The following is an 18,327-nucleotide window of genomic DNA, read 5'->3' as shown; positions in this document are numbered from 1 at the left end:
TTACGCTGTACCTTCATCGGGTTCACGACTTTGCTACTTTGACTTTACAGAGAAACGCTAAAATTAAAAAAGGGACAGGAAATATTTAAAAAGGCAGACCTCAGAAAGTAATTACGTCATGACGTTCGACAAAAACATTCCATATATAAATTAGTACATTGCATGAAATTTATTTATTCTTACTTGTAAAGCCAAGCACTACCGTCAGACACGCATGTAATGTAGAGAAAAGAAATTCACATTTTTTTAGTATTAAAAGTATAAGCCTTAGGAGAAAAAATATAACTGGTGCTAACTCTATGACTCGGCATTTTCAGCTTGAAATGGAACCCACTTTAGTCTCTATATTTATCAAGGGATGTTTTGTTATAAGAACATTAACACCATTTAATGATTTCAAAGCTTTTGCAACTTTTTTAAAAGCTTCCCTAACCATAGTAACAGAGGAATGATCAAACATGGCATTAATCACTAGTAATGCCTCAGTCCTGTTTTTACGGTCAGGACTGCCTTTAAACATTTCTCACTATGTGTATTAAAATAACTGTAGTGCCTTTTGTAATATTTGAAAAAATGAGGTTTGAAAATCAATGAAAGAAGCTTGTTATTAAAAAACGTGACAAAACGACATACAGAATGGTTTTGTTTTCATTTTGTTCACACGTTTCAAGGTTAAATACATGCGTATAAAATGTCTTCACGCGCTCTCATATTTTACCTCAGATGTTTGAGTATGCCAAGTTCTTCAGTTTTATTGCAAATATTCTAAATGTGGAAGGTGCCATGAAGCTCAACTGTGGTTCAAATGAAATCGACGAGCCAGTTCGGTATTCCAACAACACACGCTTTGTTCCCGCATGACCTTACTTTTTTGAAATACCGAACCGGCTCATTAAATTCCCATGGCGGCTGCATACATCAGAACAGCGCCCTCATAAAAAAGCAACTTGAAAAATACCATGAAATATTTTCAATTCCCCAGTCCAAAATACACTGGCTATTTCGATCAAAGTATGTCAGTAACAGCAAAGATAATGGCATCGTAGGGTCAATATCACCACACCTAAACCTTACCAAAAAAATCTTAAATTACCCGCCTGCAATAACAAGACCACCCAAGGTTTCTCAGCCCCGCCAAATACGCTGTTGAGGAAGATAAGATGTTGATAAGAAACCTGTAATGGGTTTATGTCTGTGGTTTGATATTGCTTGTTGCATTACGTGTATTTGGACAAAGCTGAGAGAACACTGCCGAGTTCCGACCAGTACACAGTATAGATAAGAATAGCATGAAATGATAAAAACTGAATGCGAAACGCTCAGAGGAGCAATTTTATTTTCCTTGTAACATTCTTTCCGAAAGATTTTCACGAAGGCAATTAATCTGCACATCACTGGGGAACGGCTGACAGCGGTTTTGGTGTTTCAAAAATGCAAGGTCATGCGAAAACAAACTGTTCATGCGGTCGGTGGGCTGAGCTGATGGGCCAACCTCACGTGCGCGTATTGCTGTTCCCTAATGACCTCAGACGTGCTGGGTTTAGGGCATGCGCTGTTGGAACTCGGTTGACAGATAAGTGTTACAACATTCTGCTTTATGTCCCAATTCTTTGTTCTTCAACGTTTTCATTTTTTCCTCGCTTCGGATGATTTTGTGCAACGTAATTATGGTCGTGAGGTGGACGAGGCATGGAAACGCAGGGGCAGTACTTATTGAAAGAGAACTACCTCCGTAAATTTCCCTACCAATGCGGCCCCACTACTGTTAGTTTGCATGCTTCACTGCCGCTGTTTATCTCTCTGATGTACATGTACATTCACATGTAACTACACATGCATGTGAGTACCGACCTCGTGCGAGGACTGCAAGATGACAATCATGACGGAGCGAAATGCTTTGATGAACAAATTCATGAGAAAAAAAACAAAGTTAACTAACATTCCAACTATTCAAAAACAAAAAATGCACGGTTAAACATCAGCTTGAGGGTCTTTCATAACGAAACGACTGGCCTGCAAGGCTTTATAAAAAACACAAGGACAAGACCGGATTTTTTCTTTGTTCTGACAGATTTTAATGACAAACCACTGAACAGCCTTGTACCGACCTATTGAGCAGAAAGCTGGAGCGAGGTTGGAAAGTGACCTGTAACGGGCACACATCAATCTGCGGCAAAAAGCAAATTTTTTTTATTTTCCCCCATATTTGACCTACCTTGAGAAAGATTAATAATTGAATGAACATTTCTTTTCTTAACACAGTACTATTAAGATGTGAACGGTAATGAATGCCGAAAGAGGGCATTGTAAGTAAGGGTATGTTTTCTTTTATAATTCAGCGTATTAACCCTTCTTGACCTGATAACAATCACCAAACCACTGAGGGTAAAATTACCCTCGATTGTCCTCCCACAAACCCAGGGTGAGTGAAAAAAAAATTAAAATTTTATTGAAATAGGAGTCACTAATAACCAGTACTTGTTTGCATATCCTCAATTTTGGTATTTGCAAATGCATCGCAAACATCAAAGTTCGGTATAATACTTTTATTTTCTTAAGAAATTCAAAATCGAGTTTATCAATTCATAGTTACTATGGTAAATAAAACAACAGCTACGGTTCAAACTGTGATTGATTATAATATTACTATAGTTCGTGTAAACAAACACGGGCGAGGAGCGCTATTCATGAGATTTTGCTTTTTATATTTCAAGCGCAACATTTCAGAACGGAGTTTTGATAGTTGTTGATAAGCCCTCAGTACATGTATTTAAGTTAAGTCTTGCAAAATACACTGAATCATATTAGCTGTACCTTAAGACATTCACTGTCCACTTGTGTCAATGGAATTTTAAGAGTTGTTTATTTTATAAAACAAGACAAAACGTTTTTCCTCATCAAATAACTTACTCAACAATCACCCACAAATTAAATAAATATTGGCGTATACGAGTTGTTAATTTCACAATTACATTTCCAGTTTGGTTCCGTGCCTTACATCTGTATTTCATTACCATATCTAGTAACGTATCCAGCGTTTGGTGTCGGGGGAGTAACTTCAAAAGCAAATGCGCTTTCGGGCTCATACAAACATGATAATGGGGGAGAAAAATATAGCCTATTTATCTGATAAATATTAGTATACCGATTAGTTTCTTCCCGACTCACCTATGAGGTAATATCAGTTGGAAAATGAAATAGAAAAAAAAGGCCGTCAGGGGGGCCAAGTTTCCCCCCGCCCCCTCGCTGGATACGCCACTGATTACATCCCTCTTTGCAGCGCACGTAATTAACTAACAGAAGAAAATAAGATAACTTTATTTTACTTTACCTAGTGTGCAGATGATGAGTTTAAAAATGAAAAATGTAACAGCAATTTCAGCGCATTTATTTTGCAGTGTAGCGCAGCATCAGTTGTTCCATCCGACGATTTCTATATGAATTCACTGTTCTGTGTTCAAGAAGAGTATTGCTTCCTGGTAATGAACCATAACAAATTGTTGACTGAAATTTCGGAAAAATACCTGTATGTTAACAATTTCTCTTACACATGTTGTTTCCAGTGCAAATTCTCTTTTTTTTCAACTCTGAAATAATCCTACCTTGGGACATTAACACCAATCGTCCACCATCCCTCACTAAGTTACTCAAACAAAATCTGCTTAGAATTGGCCTTGCATGTCTACATACATATCGTCTTTACTGTCGTTGTACGGAGTAGCATCTTGCCCGCATGCATCCATGCTATTTCTTGAGATGTCCAATACACTTGGTAGATCCCCTTTTGTGTAGGGTGGAGGCATGCTGTAAGCACCAGGCTCCATGTCGTTTGTTGAGATCACGGCACCTTCGTTGACCGCCGGCTCTACCGTCACGTTCAAGTTTCCGCGTACTCCGTGAGTGCGCCTGTCGATGACAGTGCTGGTTCCGTCGCGGTACACCACACGGATCTCGTCATCACGGCGTTTAGTGCTCAACTTGACTGTCTTGTACATGAAGACGAAGATGAGGACAAGGACTGCGATGATGATGAGCGTCACAACGACAATTGCGGCAATCACCGGGGTGCTGATGGTCGCATCGCTGTTTAAGCCAAGATTGTCCTTACTTGGCTCGGTCACTTTCGTAGACGGTTTGGAAGAGGTAGTGCTGATTTTGTCAGATGGCTTGGTTACAGCTTGGGTGGCAACAGTTGACGTCGGGGGATCGATAGGTGGAGCTTGAGTGGAATCCTCGGGGGTGATAGGCGCCACAGTCTGTGGTACCTCTTCTGGTTCTGTCGGCAAGGGGTCGGTACTGTTGGTAAGGACCGATATGAGTCTAGATGCTCTGGTTACTCCGTGGTCATTAGTCACCACGCAGGTGATGTTTAAGAAGCCTGTGTCGGATGAGACACTGGGAACCTCCAGTACACGGCCTCCTTCGCGGAAAACCACGTTCTGGACGGGATCCGTGTGCCAGTTGAATATGACGCGGGCGGGATTGCTAACCGTCAGGCAGGACACGGTCACCGACTCGCCTTGGTACACCTCATTCCTGTCCGACACGAAGTCCAGCTTGGGTTCGTGGAGGATGTTCAGGGCCACCATCTCGCACGACTCGTTGTACTGGGGGAATTCCGTGGAAGTTAGGGTGCATGTGAAGGAGGCACCGTTGTCACGGTAGTCAGCGACGAAGCGGTAGGCCTGTTCTTGGACTTGATCTTCGTCAATGTGCACCCAGGCACCGTCTTCCTCTGTGATGACCATGTCTTTAAACCTCATCTCTAGCATAAACGACGGGTGGCTAAGATACCCTGCACAGGACAACTCAATAAGATCCCCTTCGTAGTTGAGTTCCGTCTGGTTTGACTGGATGTCCAAGTCAGTTTTCCGGCACTCCGGGGGAGGCGGGCGGACGATGACTCGCACCTCAGCTGTCGTAACGGCGTGCATCACCCACAGATCCTCGGCAGAGTGTGTCCCGATGTTCTCATACACCGCACAGGAGAAATTGCCAGCGTCATTGCGATCGGCCTCGGAGATCAGCAAGTAGTACTGGGCCGAGTGTACATCTCCAGTCAGCCAGTAATTGGAGTGGTCTGGGTCGGTAAAATTAAGTTTCTTGTCGTTTTTGGACCAAGTGACTTTATACTCGCCGTGCTCGACGATCATCCCGATGTTGAGCTGACATTTCAAAACCACAGAGTCTCCCTCGAGCAGAGCAACGTCTCGCGGTGAGTGGACAAACCAACCTATCTGGCCCGAGACACGTTGGATATGCGTCGTCATTACCACTAGAATCACGGCATAAACTAGGGGAGAAATACGACCCATCTCCAACACTGATGCTCAATTTCTGTAAGAGAATGGAGTAATAAGTCAGCGGGTAATTCAGTTAAAAAATCAAGCGCTGTGCCGAATCCAGGCGGTTCAGAGGCAGCAACAGATGGTAAAGGAAAAGTGCTCTTTCGTGTCCACTTCAGCTCCAGGCACTCAATCAATCCGCGAACTCAAAATTTATTCATCTCATGCAGATGGTTACTTTGGTTTTCTGAACAGCTGTTTGCTGATCCCAGCTCAAGCTTAATGCCCCTCTGATAACAGGCGGTGGTTTTTATAGAGCTTGGATACAATGGGTCCCTAAACTCCTGCTTGGTATGAAGGAGACAGACCTTTCCATGCATGGTCAAGTCCACCAAGGCCTCCTCCTTGGTTTATTCTTTGTTTCTCCACCAGGAAACGGTCTTCGTGCCCCCTGGCGGGCTAACGGCTCAACTCGCTAATTCGCAGGTCACACTCCGGCCAGGTCTCTGTTCTCTAACGCCACAATGGCCATTATTTTCATATACCTGGTCGATATTTTGGTCTCCCCTCCTTGGCAGAAGTTCACATTGTCCAGTGACCTTCCCGTTCAAACAGACTCTTGGTCCTGTTGTTTGCCCGTTAAAAGGCGCCCACATACAAGCGAAGTATGCGCATTTAGCGGATGATTGGCCCATGCTGGCCCTGGAATTACCTTACTGTTTTTCAGTGACGTAACAAAGACAACCGCCTTCAGAAGTTTACCAACCATCAGCCAGTGAAAACTCGAGAACAATTGACAGCTTGCCAGGCGAAGGTTTGCCAATTCCTTCGGCCTCTTCAAGTGTCCGTTACAAACTGTCATTGTTTATTCAGACTGCCGGGGAAGAGGGCAACAATAACTACAAGTCACGAGGACCAGTTTATCTTGTCAACAACTCTTCAGGGTCATCGACAATAAGAAGTCGGTTTTTTGTGGCCACGGTCAGGGTGGCGAGAAATCAATCGAACGCGACAGAAGACACTAGACTTTCCTACCTTGGCCTAGTAGCTTCATCTCTTATTGATGGATGTTCTTATTTTGACTAAGACAATCAGATTGACTTATCTATTTGAGTAAGGAACGAACTTCAAATGAACCCGTCGTACTCATCTACACAAATTTTGCCTTTTCAGGTTAAGATGTTAAAACGTTCTTCACGTTTCTTGGTCTTAGTTGCATTTACCGTAACAAATTTGGGAAAAAAAATTGTGAAGCTTTAAAACCGAATTCTACTACATCAGCTATCATGTCCTCGGTGCAGAAAGGTTCCTCTCAGTAATTTTTGAATTTAGATTCCGTTAAACTTAAAGAAAGGCAAAGGTGGCTACATTTATGACGACATGCTTTGATAAATGTTTCCCTTTCACAACAAGCGAAGTACAGAGCTCTTAGATTCGGGTGATAAACATTCTTGTACCGATTTGTGCGCAGTAACTCACAAACTACTCCAAGCTACAAGTTAATCGTCTTGGTTCTTGCTGAAAAATTTCATATAAAAGGCAGTGGATTTCATATGCATGTATAACTCTTTAGAGGGGAGGTAATTGGAAAGTTTCAACATGTTAGAAAGGATTAAATACCCCGTTTAAGGTTTTAAGAATTTAGACAATGCCTCCCGTTTGCCCATTGTCCAGAGGTCATTGGTGGCAGTTTCTATACGAATTTTATGCGGACAAGTTCATTCATCGTTCTTTACATTTGATACCTAGGTCAAACTCAAGACTGACCGCTAAGATGACTTGAATACATTATTTAGTTTTGATCGCACAATGAAAATGGAAGACAATGCTGGAGTAGATTTCTTTCTTAAATACAACGTTCGTTATCAGAGTCAACGAATGTCAACAACTTTGACCTTTGATGTCACATCAAAAACGCCTTGATCTTCAGTTATTACACATTCTCTTTTTTTAGACTCGGAACAATGCAGTTATGCTCATTTGAAACGGACGGTTGTTAAAAATAGCGCACTTGCCCATCAGAGAAAAGCTATGGTGCGAACACCGCCGTCAGTGATAAGAGATAGATCTTGCTGCTTTCGGTTCTTAGGCGAGAGATTTTTTAAGTTGGTGCTTGGATCTGCAGTCCTTCCGGATTCAGAACTGGAAAAGAAATTTAATTTTTACATTAAGAAGTCTCGGACCCGCCAACCAACAAATTTACCGATGTTTCTGCTCAGACGGCGCGAAGTCCCCTTTTTCAATTTTGTGAGCTTTGGTCTTCGGCACTAGTGGTAAGGGATAGATTTTTTTTTTCTTTTTTGAAAAAAAAATGCATACTTCCCTCCAACTTTTAATAACACCCTTAATTGTTTTTCTTGAGAAGTTAAAAAATCTTTTTTTCGTCCTCCTATAAAATTTGTCTTAAAAATGCGAGCACCAAATTACAGAATCTGCTCGTCTTATCACATGTTATTACCATATCTCTGTCTTTAAGATCTACTTAGACTTCCTACAAACATCTGTGCAGAGGTGGAGGGGTACGGGGCCTCAGACATCAGTCAGCAGTGAATGAAACTAAAGACTAAACAAAAGTCCAAAATATTCCCAAGCACCAGTACATAGAGTAATAAAACGCCAGCAAAAAAAGCCTGTCCCCTGCCTTCAACCCAGTCATCCCAAGCATTATTGCTGCGGTCAAAAGCCGGACCATTCCTCCGTGGCTGGAGCCGTGAATCAGTTCTCTCTGGCTTCTGCTGCCGGAGTATGTACATGTACAGTGTACATGTATTTAACTGTACGCATGTTACATGTACAGTACAGTATATCATGGGTCACCCTGAGCACTGAAGAAGTCTCCGTAGACGTCTTAATGACAAGGGGCAGTGTCTTGTATACAATGACCTCAAGGTCACAACCAAACAACTGAGTAGTGACGTCAGCGGTACAGATCATCGCTTCCCTTTGTTCCGTTTCTGACTGCAACTTGACAGCTACAAAATAGGCACAGTCCGAGATATACGCAGATGAAAGGGATGTCCATTTCCCAAATAAATCCTCTTATTAAGTATATACTTTAGGCGTTATATCACTTTCTTTTCAACACCAAAACGTCGGTATACCGGCCAAAACCTGAGTTATTCTGGATGTGACAGTAATTCTCTCCTGAGGCGGTTTGTGCAGCTTGAGCTAGTTCCGGAACTCTTGGATAGGTAAAAACAAAGGCAAAAGGTTTTCATTCTTCATTCTTAAATACCGTCGTAAAAGGCCTTTGTAAATATTTACTTGCACATTAATTTATTGAAAATGAAAAATTGCGTAACTTGAGAGGGAAACATTGCGCCAAAATCTACCTCTACTTCCTAAAATGCCCGCAAGGGCTGCTCTATCAGCGTGGCCACACGCTGACTCACACGCGTGCTTTGTTCTCAAATGACCTTACATTTGTAAAATATCTAAATGGCTTTAATACTCCAGTGCTCTTGTCCATTTCAATCTACCTCAGATTTTACAAGTACAGTAGCCTTAAAAGTGGATTCAAACAAACTGATCGTTCTGGCCGAATTTGTAACCCAAATGGTTGCAATTTAAAATAGTTCATGGAAAGTAAGGCAGGATGACGTTTCACTGTCACATTATCACCACATTTCCTTCCCCCTAAGTGTTTTCCCTTCTCCCGTTGACCTAGAAAGGCATCCTTGCTTGCTTCCACGAGCCGAGTTGGCACCGAAGCTACTACAGCAGATTCACAAAATAAACACTGTTTTCCAAACAGAGTCCTGCCTCTTTTTCTGTTTTTTGGACGGAATCAATTAATGGTTAAATATCATTACACTATTTCGTCTTCTGTTCTGTGCATGTGTTACTTGAATTTATTAATGGTACTGATTTCGGAACATGACTCATCTTTAATAGTAAGTACTGCTGGCAGAAATCAAACCTTTCCCTCCTGGCATGGTCATACACATCATAGATTACCCAATAAGCCAGTTCGATATTTTAAGAAGCCAAGGTCTTTCGGGAACAACGCGCGCGCTAGTCAGCGTATGGCTGCGTCAGAGATATCAGAAGATTTATTCTTTCCATGCATATCTATCCTGTTCGTGTGACGTCACTTCAGTTTAAACCACGCCCACTGCACACGTGCACTGCACATAGGGTTACATGCATTGATCGCCGTTTACATGGAACCATGGAACCGGAAGTTAACGCGCAACTTCAGCGATTGTCCAATGAGAGCCTGTAAATCGTGGCGCGTCCACCTTTGTGACGAAGTCACGTACGAACCAGATTGGCTGCGTGCTGATTGGCAAGACGCGCGCACGTAGCTGATCCCGAAAAGCCTCGTGCAGGGCATGTGTTTTTGAAATACCGAAGTGGCTCATGTGCATACAGCATACTGTTGGCAGAAGCTCAGAAGACTCAAAAGCAGTAAAACCAGCCTAGTGCGTTTTCAGTTTTACTTTAAGGTAGACAACAAATCGATTATAAATGCATACCTTTGATTTGACACAATTTGATTAACAAAACAAGACAGAGGTGGGCAAAAACATAAAATGTAGGCCTAAGCATTCTTGGTATGAAAGTTCTTCAGCATTTCTCATAATGTCAAACAAAAATTAAGCTTTCTGCCTTTTTTATGGAAAGTCCAAATTCAGAACGATGTGTTGTGTTAAGCATATTTACTTCATCTGCAATCTACATGTACTTCTTCAATTTGGAGGGTGTCCCTTTCGGGAAAACAACACATTTTGTCTTGAAACACAAACAAAGAAAACGAATTTCAGTCCCTACAGTGAAAAGTGAACAAATTTTAGGACTATATGTCTATAAAACAAAGATTTAAAGGTGCATGGTATTTACAGCAAAATTTTTTTGAAGCATGTCTCATCGTCAGAATAATATATGAGTTAGATTTGTCAGTTGGCTTAATAAAGAGTTTATATTTGTCACTAAAGAGATGTTTGGAATTTCAGATGCATTGAAAGAGTACATGAAATGAATACTTCATGTCAGAACTAACGTGTTAATAGTAAGCTACAGACTACAGTTGAGTTATGTTGGGTTTCTCAGACATCTAAGGATACATGTGATACTACATGTACTACACGCATGGGTCATTCAATGAGGTTGGCCACAATTTGTGACGGTATCCTTGTTACATCGGTAATTTTTACCACCTATCATGATCTGTACATGTAGGTCATTTATTCTGCAAAAATAACAGATATCTGTGTATGCAACCCTGCAAGATGTTGTATCAACAATGTCAATTTGGAATCCACACCCAGGGGAATGACTTCATTTTTACAGAAGCCATGACACAATTGACACCATCACAAACTGTGCCCCAACCTCATGGAATGACACATGTATATGTATCTAAGGGTCTACATCTGCAGCGTTCACAAGACAAATATTGACTAATTTTTGTTCTGAATACAGGCAAATTACTGTTACTTTTCTCAGTACAAAATAATTACCACGTGTACCTATCCCTCCTTGGACAGTTTATAAAACAAAGAATACCTCTCCAAAAATGTTCACCTTCTTAATACAGAAACCTCAAGCTCAAACATAAGCACACAGACCATTTTCAGTGAAGCCTTTTTTGCCTCGGTGTTGTCTTTTGTTAAACTCAATCACATGAGGGCACCAGACAGTTGGTACAATAAGGTAAAGGAGTAGGCATGTGAACATGGTTCGAATTAATCCACAGAAATTTGATATGAAAGACAAGCATGGTTATAATACCCTTAACCAGGTACCACACATTCTTATCTGGAACAGGATCCAAATTCTGGGACTGGATAGTTGTAATTAACCGAAATTACAAAATTACTTGAACAAAACTGTGTTTTGAAAGATTTTAGTTTCAAAACTTCAAAATAAATCGAGTATGTGTTATGAGCAAATTGGTAATTATAAAAAGTTGGCAAGTCTGGCGCTCTCATTCACCATTGATAGGTCATGCATATAAGGCAACAATGACATTTAAAACACGCTGCTTCTTTAAACCCAAGTTTACATTTGGTTATTCAGAATTATCTGGCCAATAGTCATGCTACCTTCAAGTTTTAGAAATTATAACAGAGCTGTCAAGCACTAGAAAACTTAAGAGTTTCCAATTGTGGAAGGTCCTGGCCACATGTGAGTCCCCTTAGGCCTTAGCCCTACTCACCCAGATTTATAAAAAACATATTGAAAGAGATGAAAGTACATAAACGATTTGAGAACTGATTATTTAAGGATAAAAACATCAACACACAACAGTTGATGTATTCATAACCATATAGCTCCACCGAAGGGTAACAGAATCCTACCATGTTGAACTTCTGATGGCTTTCGAGTTACAAGTGCATCAAGTCTTAAATATTTGTGTTCTTCTTCCATGGATCAGCAGTGCTCCAGCGTGAATCACTGTCCCTTCGAGGCTCACTGTTCCTACGTGGGTCAAAGTGCACGATGTTGGCGTAGTCTATCTTTGGTTTCCCTACTGGGGGGGCACCATTGCTCTTTTTGTTCCTCTCGTCATCCCCTGATTCCGAGTCATCCTCAACTGTATCTTTGATATCGTCCTCATCCTCGCTGAACTCCAAATCGGCATACTGCAGTCCTTCCACATTCATTTTCTTTGGATCAAACTCAAATTCCTCCTCCTCGGACTCATCTCGATACTCGCACTCCACCATCTCTTCTTCGTCAAGAATGATGCCACCGACTGCTCCCTGCACTGGCAGATGGCTTCCCGGTCGCATCATTCCTGGGCGTGGTGGCCTTGGACTTGGAGGGCGTTCATGCTCGACTGTAGTCACCATTTCCTCCGGTCCTTCCATCAGCGGCGTGATGCTCGAACTGGCCATCCGTGATGAGGGAAAGGTGTATATCCCCCCAGAGTTTCCAGCAACGTTGCGGCGAATCTGAATTCGAGCTCTCATCTCCTGCGGGGTGAGTCCTCTGGTGTGGTCATTTTTGCTACGATCCAGGAGTCTGGTCTTGACAGCGTAGAGAATGAGGAGGATCATGACAAGTACCACAAGCACTCCAAGGGTTATGGCCACAATCCTAATGCTCTGGACTCTGGAGTCAGACGGACTGATCTCGATGATTAGGGAACGGGATCCAATGCTGTTCTCTCCAACAGCCACACAGGTGATGTTGTATTGCATGTGGCTGAGACTGTCAAGGTTGAGTAAGACTGAAGCCCCATCGTCGGAAAGGTGGTACTGGTTCTTGTTCCTGTCTAACCTTGGGGAAAATTGCCATAGGAATTTGATGGCTCCCTTGGAGTAGCAGGTGAATGCTGCATCGTTCTCGACACTGGCCGTGTTCTGCTGAAGAAGGTTGATACCTCGATCTCGAAAGCTGCAAGTACGCTCTTGTTTCTCATGCCATATCGTGTCATTTGACGCTTGAAATTTCTTCCGACACTCGGTTCTGATTGGAGCTCGTGCAATGGTGAGATGACAGCTATAAGTATATTCACTCTGATGATCGGTGACATCAAGAGTAAGACACACATTCTGATCTTTTGCACTTTCACGCGAGGTGTTCAGACGTGCCAGTTCCACCATCCCTTTGTTATTTCCTCTCTGCCAGACCAAACTCAGCTCAGGATGCACGATCTCAGAGCAGCAAACTATTGTAAAGCCTCTACCATCTTCGTATGCTGTTACTTTGGCAGATGATGATGAGGGTGATGAGGGCTGAGCCACACGTATAGAGCATTCCGGATATTTCCTCTCAGGGACATAGAAGTTGACCTTAAGTTTTGCCACATGTGAATGCTTTAATAAAGTCCACTCTGATTGGTCTGATGAATTGGTAACACGATAAACAGCACAGGTGTACCGACTACGATCATCGTTCCAAGTAATTTTTCGCTGAATCTTGAGTTCATAGATCCTCTCAGCAAGATTTTCCATCAAGACAAAATCTCCATTGTCATAATCTTCTGGTCCAATGATAGCATCATTTCGAAGCCACAGTACCTGCATGCCCACCTTTAATCCTTCAACTTTACAGTAGAACACCGGCGGGGGAAGAGGCATGGAGTAGAAGTTTAGACAGGTACTGACTGGCTCCATGGAGAAGGAAACATTAGATGTCAACAGAGCCTGCACAACAACACACTGAACACTCACAACCACCAACAAAAAGGTGACAGAAAAATTGTGACGGAAGTTCTCTTTGGCGAATTTGTATTTATCCATGATGTTCTGCATTTCACTTATTCTCTCACAAAGTACACGTACTCTTTATCCTCCAACAAACTCCTGAAGAACAACAGTGTCATTTCAAAGTTCGTCTGTGTAAAATTCAAACTGACTTTCGGCAGTACAAGTACTTGCATTCCAAGGCATGCAGCCTGCAAATCAATTACAGTCCCATAGAATAGATGACTTTGCATTCACGAGTTCAAGGGAAACATTGTAATTGTCCTGTCTTGTTAAGGATTTTATACACATTTTTTGTGTTACAACTTCACACGATGATGAATCTCAAATATTCACTCTAGCATCAAAGATGTAAATATCCAGTTTGATTGCAAAGCAGATGCAAGTCGTAGTATACATATCATCCAAACTGTACAATGAGCAGTGCTGTCCTGTAGCAATTTATCCACTCAATAGAAATCACAATATTCCAGTGATGCAGACGGACAAATTCCAACAAATCCCATCTGCTATTTACGGCCACCGATTCTTATCAGTCTTTTGGCACGATGACTGTGAACAGCTTAATACAGCCGCACTTCGTAAACAAATTCTTGCTGGATATTGTTTATTCTTACATGTATCAGACAAAACAGTAACGTGCTGATGTGGTTCGGTGAGGGAGATCCGCAGCATTCCACACCGGCTGTTGCCGAGGCAAATGAGGCAGAGATATTGAGATGTGTAAGTGCCAGAAATGTCCTCCTTATTAATCCATCAAACCGGCAACATCCCAGAGTGACCAAGATGCTGCACTCCTCTTGGATCTAGGCCCCTGGACGTTAATGATGACTCAGCCCTGCATGGCCCTTTTTTTCTAACTCTTAGAGTTTGATGCCCTGGGGGAGCATTCCAAGAATGTATTCACTTGGTTGCCTAAGGACATGGAAGAGATCGTTACAGAATTATTCATTTGGCATCTTGGTTTAGATTAGAACATGTTCTAAGATTAAAAAAAAAACGAAGCGTGATGCCTGTCTGCATGAATTTGCAACTCTGAATTAAAACAGCCTGAATGGAAAACAGATGAGTAAATTTGGTGTAATTTATATTTCACACTGTTTTGGTTGCTTGAAAAGTTGACAGATTAGATTTTCTGTTAAGAAAAAAAGAGCATTTGTCAGAAAATATTTTCCAGAATAAAATTATTTTATGTTCACTTCTGTGCAAGAACACCTACATGTATAATCCTATATTTAAGAATATTATCTGAACTGCCAACTTGTGAGGTTGGAGAAGAAAGCATTTGGGCGATAGTTTAAATCTGAGTAGAAAAAGTTTTCATCCATGACAAAAAAAGTATCTTTTCAAACCAATGGCCATTAAATGTGAACAAAATAGTACGTTTGACATTTCATGCACTACAATTTTCATAAACATTCAAAGCAAATCACAGATATGTGCAAAAGTATTAGCATGGCAATTCTAAAACTGAAAAAACATTTTATATTAAAAAGTACATATTTTATGTTTTTTAAATCATCATTGTGGTCACGTCTCTGTAATTGTGAACTGTACATTGATTTCACAAGATGTGAGATCATCAAGATTGTAAAATTCCCACGCTCATTCAAATGCTCCTCGTACATACATGTGTTGAAAAGGACCAGAAATCTGGTGCATTAATTCTTAGCATATAGTGTGTAGTACTAGTGGTACCACTGAGAAGTCTTGGCAGCATAATTTGCATGTGGGTAAGTCCAGAAATTAGGGGTCCAAAAGTGTGACATTTTCGTGTCCCTGTTACACCTGACCTTTATTATCTGACATGGAAATATCACTGGAAATTGATTTCAAACTATTACTATTTTGTTGGGCAGGTAATCTGTATTCATTCATCACTCTTGGAAATTAGAAAATGTGTTCCGAACTTACAAAATCATGTGTCACATGTGACAGGGACACGAGAAAAAGGACCCTAATTTCTGGAATTACTCATATATACAATAATAGGCTAACTGAGTAGGTACAGTAGATAAATAAAATCAGCAAAGTACAATAACGTGCACGCAACACCTGTACAGTACTTACCCATTCAACACGTTGAAAGAGCACATTTCTTGCACCTGCTGATCTCACGAAAGCTCATCCTATCCTACACTGTGTACAAGCATAGAGCTGGTGCAAGCTTGCGCAAGCGAGCACTCGCACTGCGGCACACAACTCCACGGGTCTAAAGTGCAGCCGATCGCCGGCTGTGTGTACAGTCACCACACAGTTATGCAAAGATATGAACGTCTCAATAACTGCAAAGATTTGTGCTGTAAAATCTTCCCACCAAAAACAGACCAGGTGACTTCCTGTCGAAGTGAAATCACACATGCAGAGTGGCAGGGCCGTCAGTGCACTATGTGGCCCGGTCGTGTTTACGTGGACTGGTGTTCCTACAATTACAAGCACACGGTGGATCGCTCAAGCGTACATAGAGTCTCGGTGGTATTGTGTTGACTTACGGTCTGTGGTAATCTCTCTTATGGTCCTCTAGGGTCACATCGAAATGTTGAGGCTGCCTGCACACATTAAAGGGGCACTACAATTACACGTACATCATTTAAATTATTTACAAGTAGTTTTCCTACCTCCATGGTATTAAAGGAGTTTGAAGCAAACCTACATTTTGACTTACTTATTGAAAGGAGAGCTTTGAATACAGAGGTTGCAGGAGTGCAATTTTTCTAAGAGGAGATCTTTTTGATGCGTACAAGCTGATTGGTAACTTCTTATAAATACCTAGAATGTATAAAAGAGGTTTAATGAGTGATATATGTAAGGTCTGTTGAATGTTACAACAAATGACCATGTCTAGAGCATCCAGTGACTGAAACTACATGCAATAAATTTTTTAAAGAAGTGATTTTCTAGTTTTTACCATCAAGCCCGAGTTTCAGTGGTTTATTTAAAGCAATTTTAAAGGGGCACTCAAACTATGCTTCAACTTTGCTTGAATCTGTCAGTACACAACCAAGGCAAACAGCTCTCTACATGTCCACATGAACTCAATCCCCCCCAAATGTCTCTTAAAGTTAAAGGTGAACTCACAGCAGCAGAAATCTATTTTGAAAAGAGTACAAATGCATTAATCTCATTTACCTAGCAAGTATCCAGTTATTAGGCTTAACAACTCCATGGCTTCAAAATTGTTGAAATCTTCTTGTCGAGTGGTATTCGTCATACGGTAGGTTTCGAATGAGTCATTTCAAACTCACATGTACTGGAAATGTTTGAAGAGATAAAGCACAACAGAGCGGAACCTGAAGAAATTTATTGGCAAAAAAGAGAACATCTTTTTGCCTACACTTGTTCAGTTCAGAAGGCTCATTTTCTTGTCATATACTCGCATGGTCTTTGCAGGTGCTGCTCTCTGCTGTTCTCTACATTACCTTATTTAGAAGTGCATCTTGAATGCATATCTAGGCTACTCTAGGCATGTTTCTAGCAAAGAGTTAGCTTTTCATATGTCAAACTGATCACTGCTACTTGGAATTTTCCCTGGCTAATTTAGAATTTTCCTGTTTTCATCATTGTCCCCAGCCCCCCCTCCAGTGACATTTGATTGGTATTTGCAGACGTAATTTGAATTTTCTTAATGATCCGTTTCCATGGCAGTTACAAACATTAATGGATATAATCGGGAAAAGATCTTTTCCTGATCTGATACAAATTTGATCACTGCCAATAATATCCTGAAATCTACATGTAGTCATGAGGTTTTGAATTTTCTCCTCAAGTTCAGTATTTCATCTACTAAGGCATCAAGCACAGGGGGAAGAAGTCAGAGATTAGGAGGGAAGGATGTAGACAATTAGGACAGAGCGCCTTGAGAAAGCAAACAGTGTGGAAAACTGATCCCAGACGAGGAGGAGAAACTGTTTCCAAGGAAAATGTTAGGGGAAGGATTCTTTTATTATCTCCAGCCTCTGTTTTTTCAACCTTTAGTGGAATTTTATACTGGTTTATAAGTCCCAGAGTTTAATACCAGATGCTACATGTATGCCAGACCTGTCAGAGGTTTCAGGGAGATGGAGACCACTGGTTTGATTTGGTGGGTTGCATTTTCTGAACTTTGATTGCATATCCAGAGGCAAAATATTCTCAGCTTTGTACAAAACTTCCCGTCACTTTCTAAAATTGGAACTCTCCACAGTTTCTTAGGGGTACAACTTCAAAATCAGAAAGACTCAAGTGGCAAATACTTTGCTGCTGATGAACTGCTCTTTAAGCAACACTTCAACCATTTAAATTGTTTTTTTGGATTAACCTTGCCTTGTGAAAAACTGTAATATTTCTCATGGGTCTTCCCTCTGGCTAGTATTTCTTCTAACTCAGATCTGTATTTCCATGAGTTTTATTCCTCTGAAGTTAACAAATCTGCCTTCAACCTTAGTTATAACGCCTCTGCAGGCTCGGTGACAGAATGACACACCTTATCATACAAGGAGCAGTTCTTTGCATAAACGGAATGGTGCCCTGTGTGTGTTGACAACATTAAAATTTGGAATTGGTCCAGAACATGCGACAAGACATTCACAAATGAGTCACTTTGATCTCCCACACAGGTCAGAGGTCAGACTTGTGCCTTGTCTGAAGCATCAAGTGCTGACTTTTTTATCCGACAATCTGCTGTTTTTCTAACCTATTTCTTTTGTGGGAGGGGGGGAGAGACAGCTAGGCTGTAAATCCAGGTCACATAGTCCGGAAGTCTCACCGGAACAAATGTTGATGAATAATTATTAGTTTCAACCTAAGAGGTCTGTGAGCCTGTGAGAACTTGAGCTCAATGGAAATGTTTCTGAAATCGAACTACACAGTGTTAGAGGTGCTGAATCATTTCAATGCATTTATTTCTT

General features: G+C 41.3%; 3 protein-coding genes across 3 annotated transcripts in view; 1 reads left to right on the top strand and 2 right to left on the bottom strand.

Annotated features, from left to right (window-relative positions):
- Nucleotides 1-18,327, top strand: part of LOC147796566 (uncharacterized) — a 36,836-nt gene that overhangs the window by 370 nt on the left and 18,139 nt on the right. The window lies entirely within an intron of this gene.
- Nucleotides 3,477-7,314, bottom strand: LOC147796568 (uncharacterized). The gene has a single exon (XM_087146334.1). The coding sequence runs from the start codon at nucleotides 5,313-5,315 to the stop codon at nucleotides 3,663-3,665; it is 1,653 nt and encodes a 550-aa protein (XP_087002460.1). The 5' UTR covers nucleotides 5,316-7,314; the 3' UTR covers nucleotides 3,477-3,662.
- On the bottom strand, nucleotides 9,711-16,215 carry LOC110974620 (uncharacterized). The gene is made up of 2 exons (XM_022226411.2): nucleotides 15,512-16,215; nucleotides 9,711-14,356 (listed from the first exon to the last, which is right to left on the bottom strand). The coding sequence occupies exon 2, from the start codon at nucleotides 13,487-13,489 to the stop codon at nucleotides 11,633-11,635; it is 1,857 nt and encodes a 618-aa protein (XP_022082103.2). The 5' UTR covers nucleotides 13,490-14,356; nucleotides 15,512-16,215; the 3' UTR covers nucleotides 9,711-11,632.

Source organism: Acanthaster planci, linkage group LG15, assembly GCF_054643075.1.
Source record: "Acanthaster planci isolate LZ-2023a linkage group LG15, COTS_SCS, whole genome shotgun sequence".
Taxonomy (NCBI): Eukaryota; Metazoa; Echinodermata; class Asteroidea; order Valvatida; family Acanthasteridae; genus Acanthaster; species Acanthaster planci.
The sequence above is the reverse complement of the archived record's forward strand: the minus strand, read 5'-3'. Positions and strand labels throughout refer to the sequence as shown.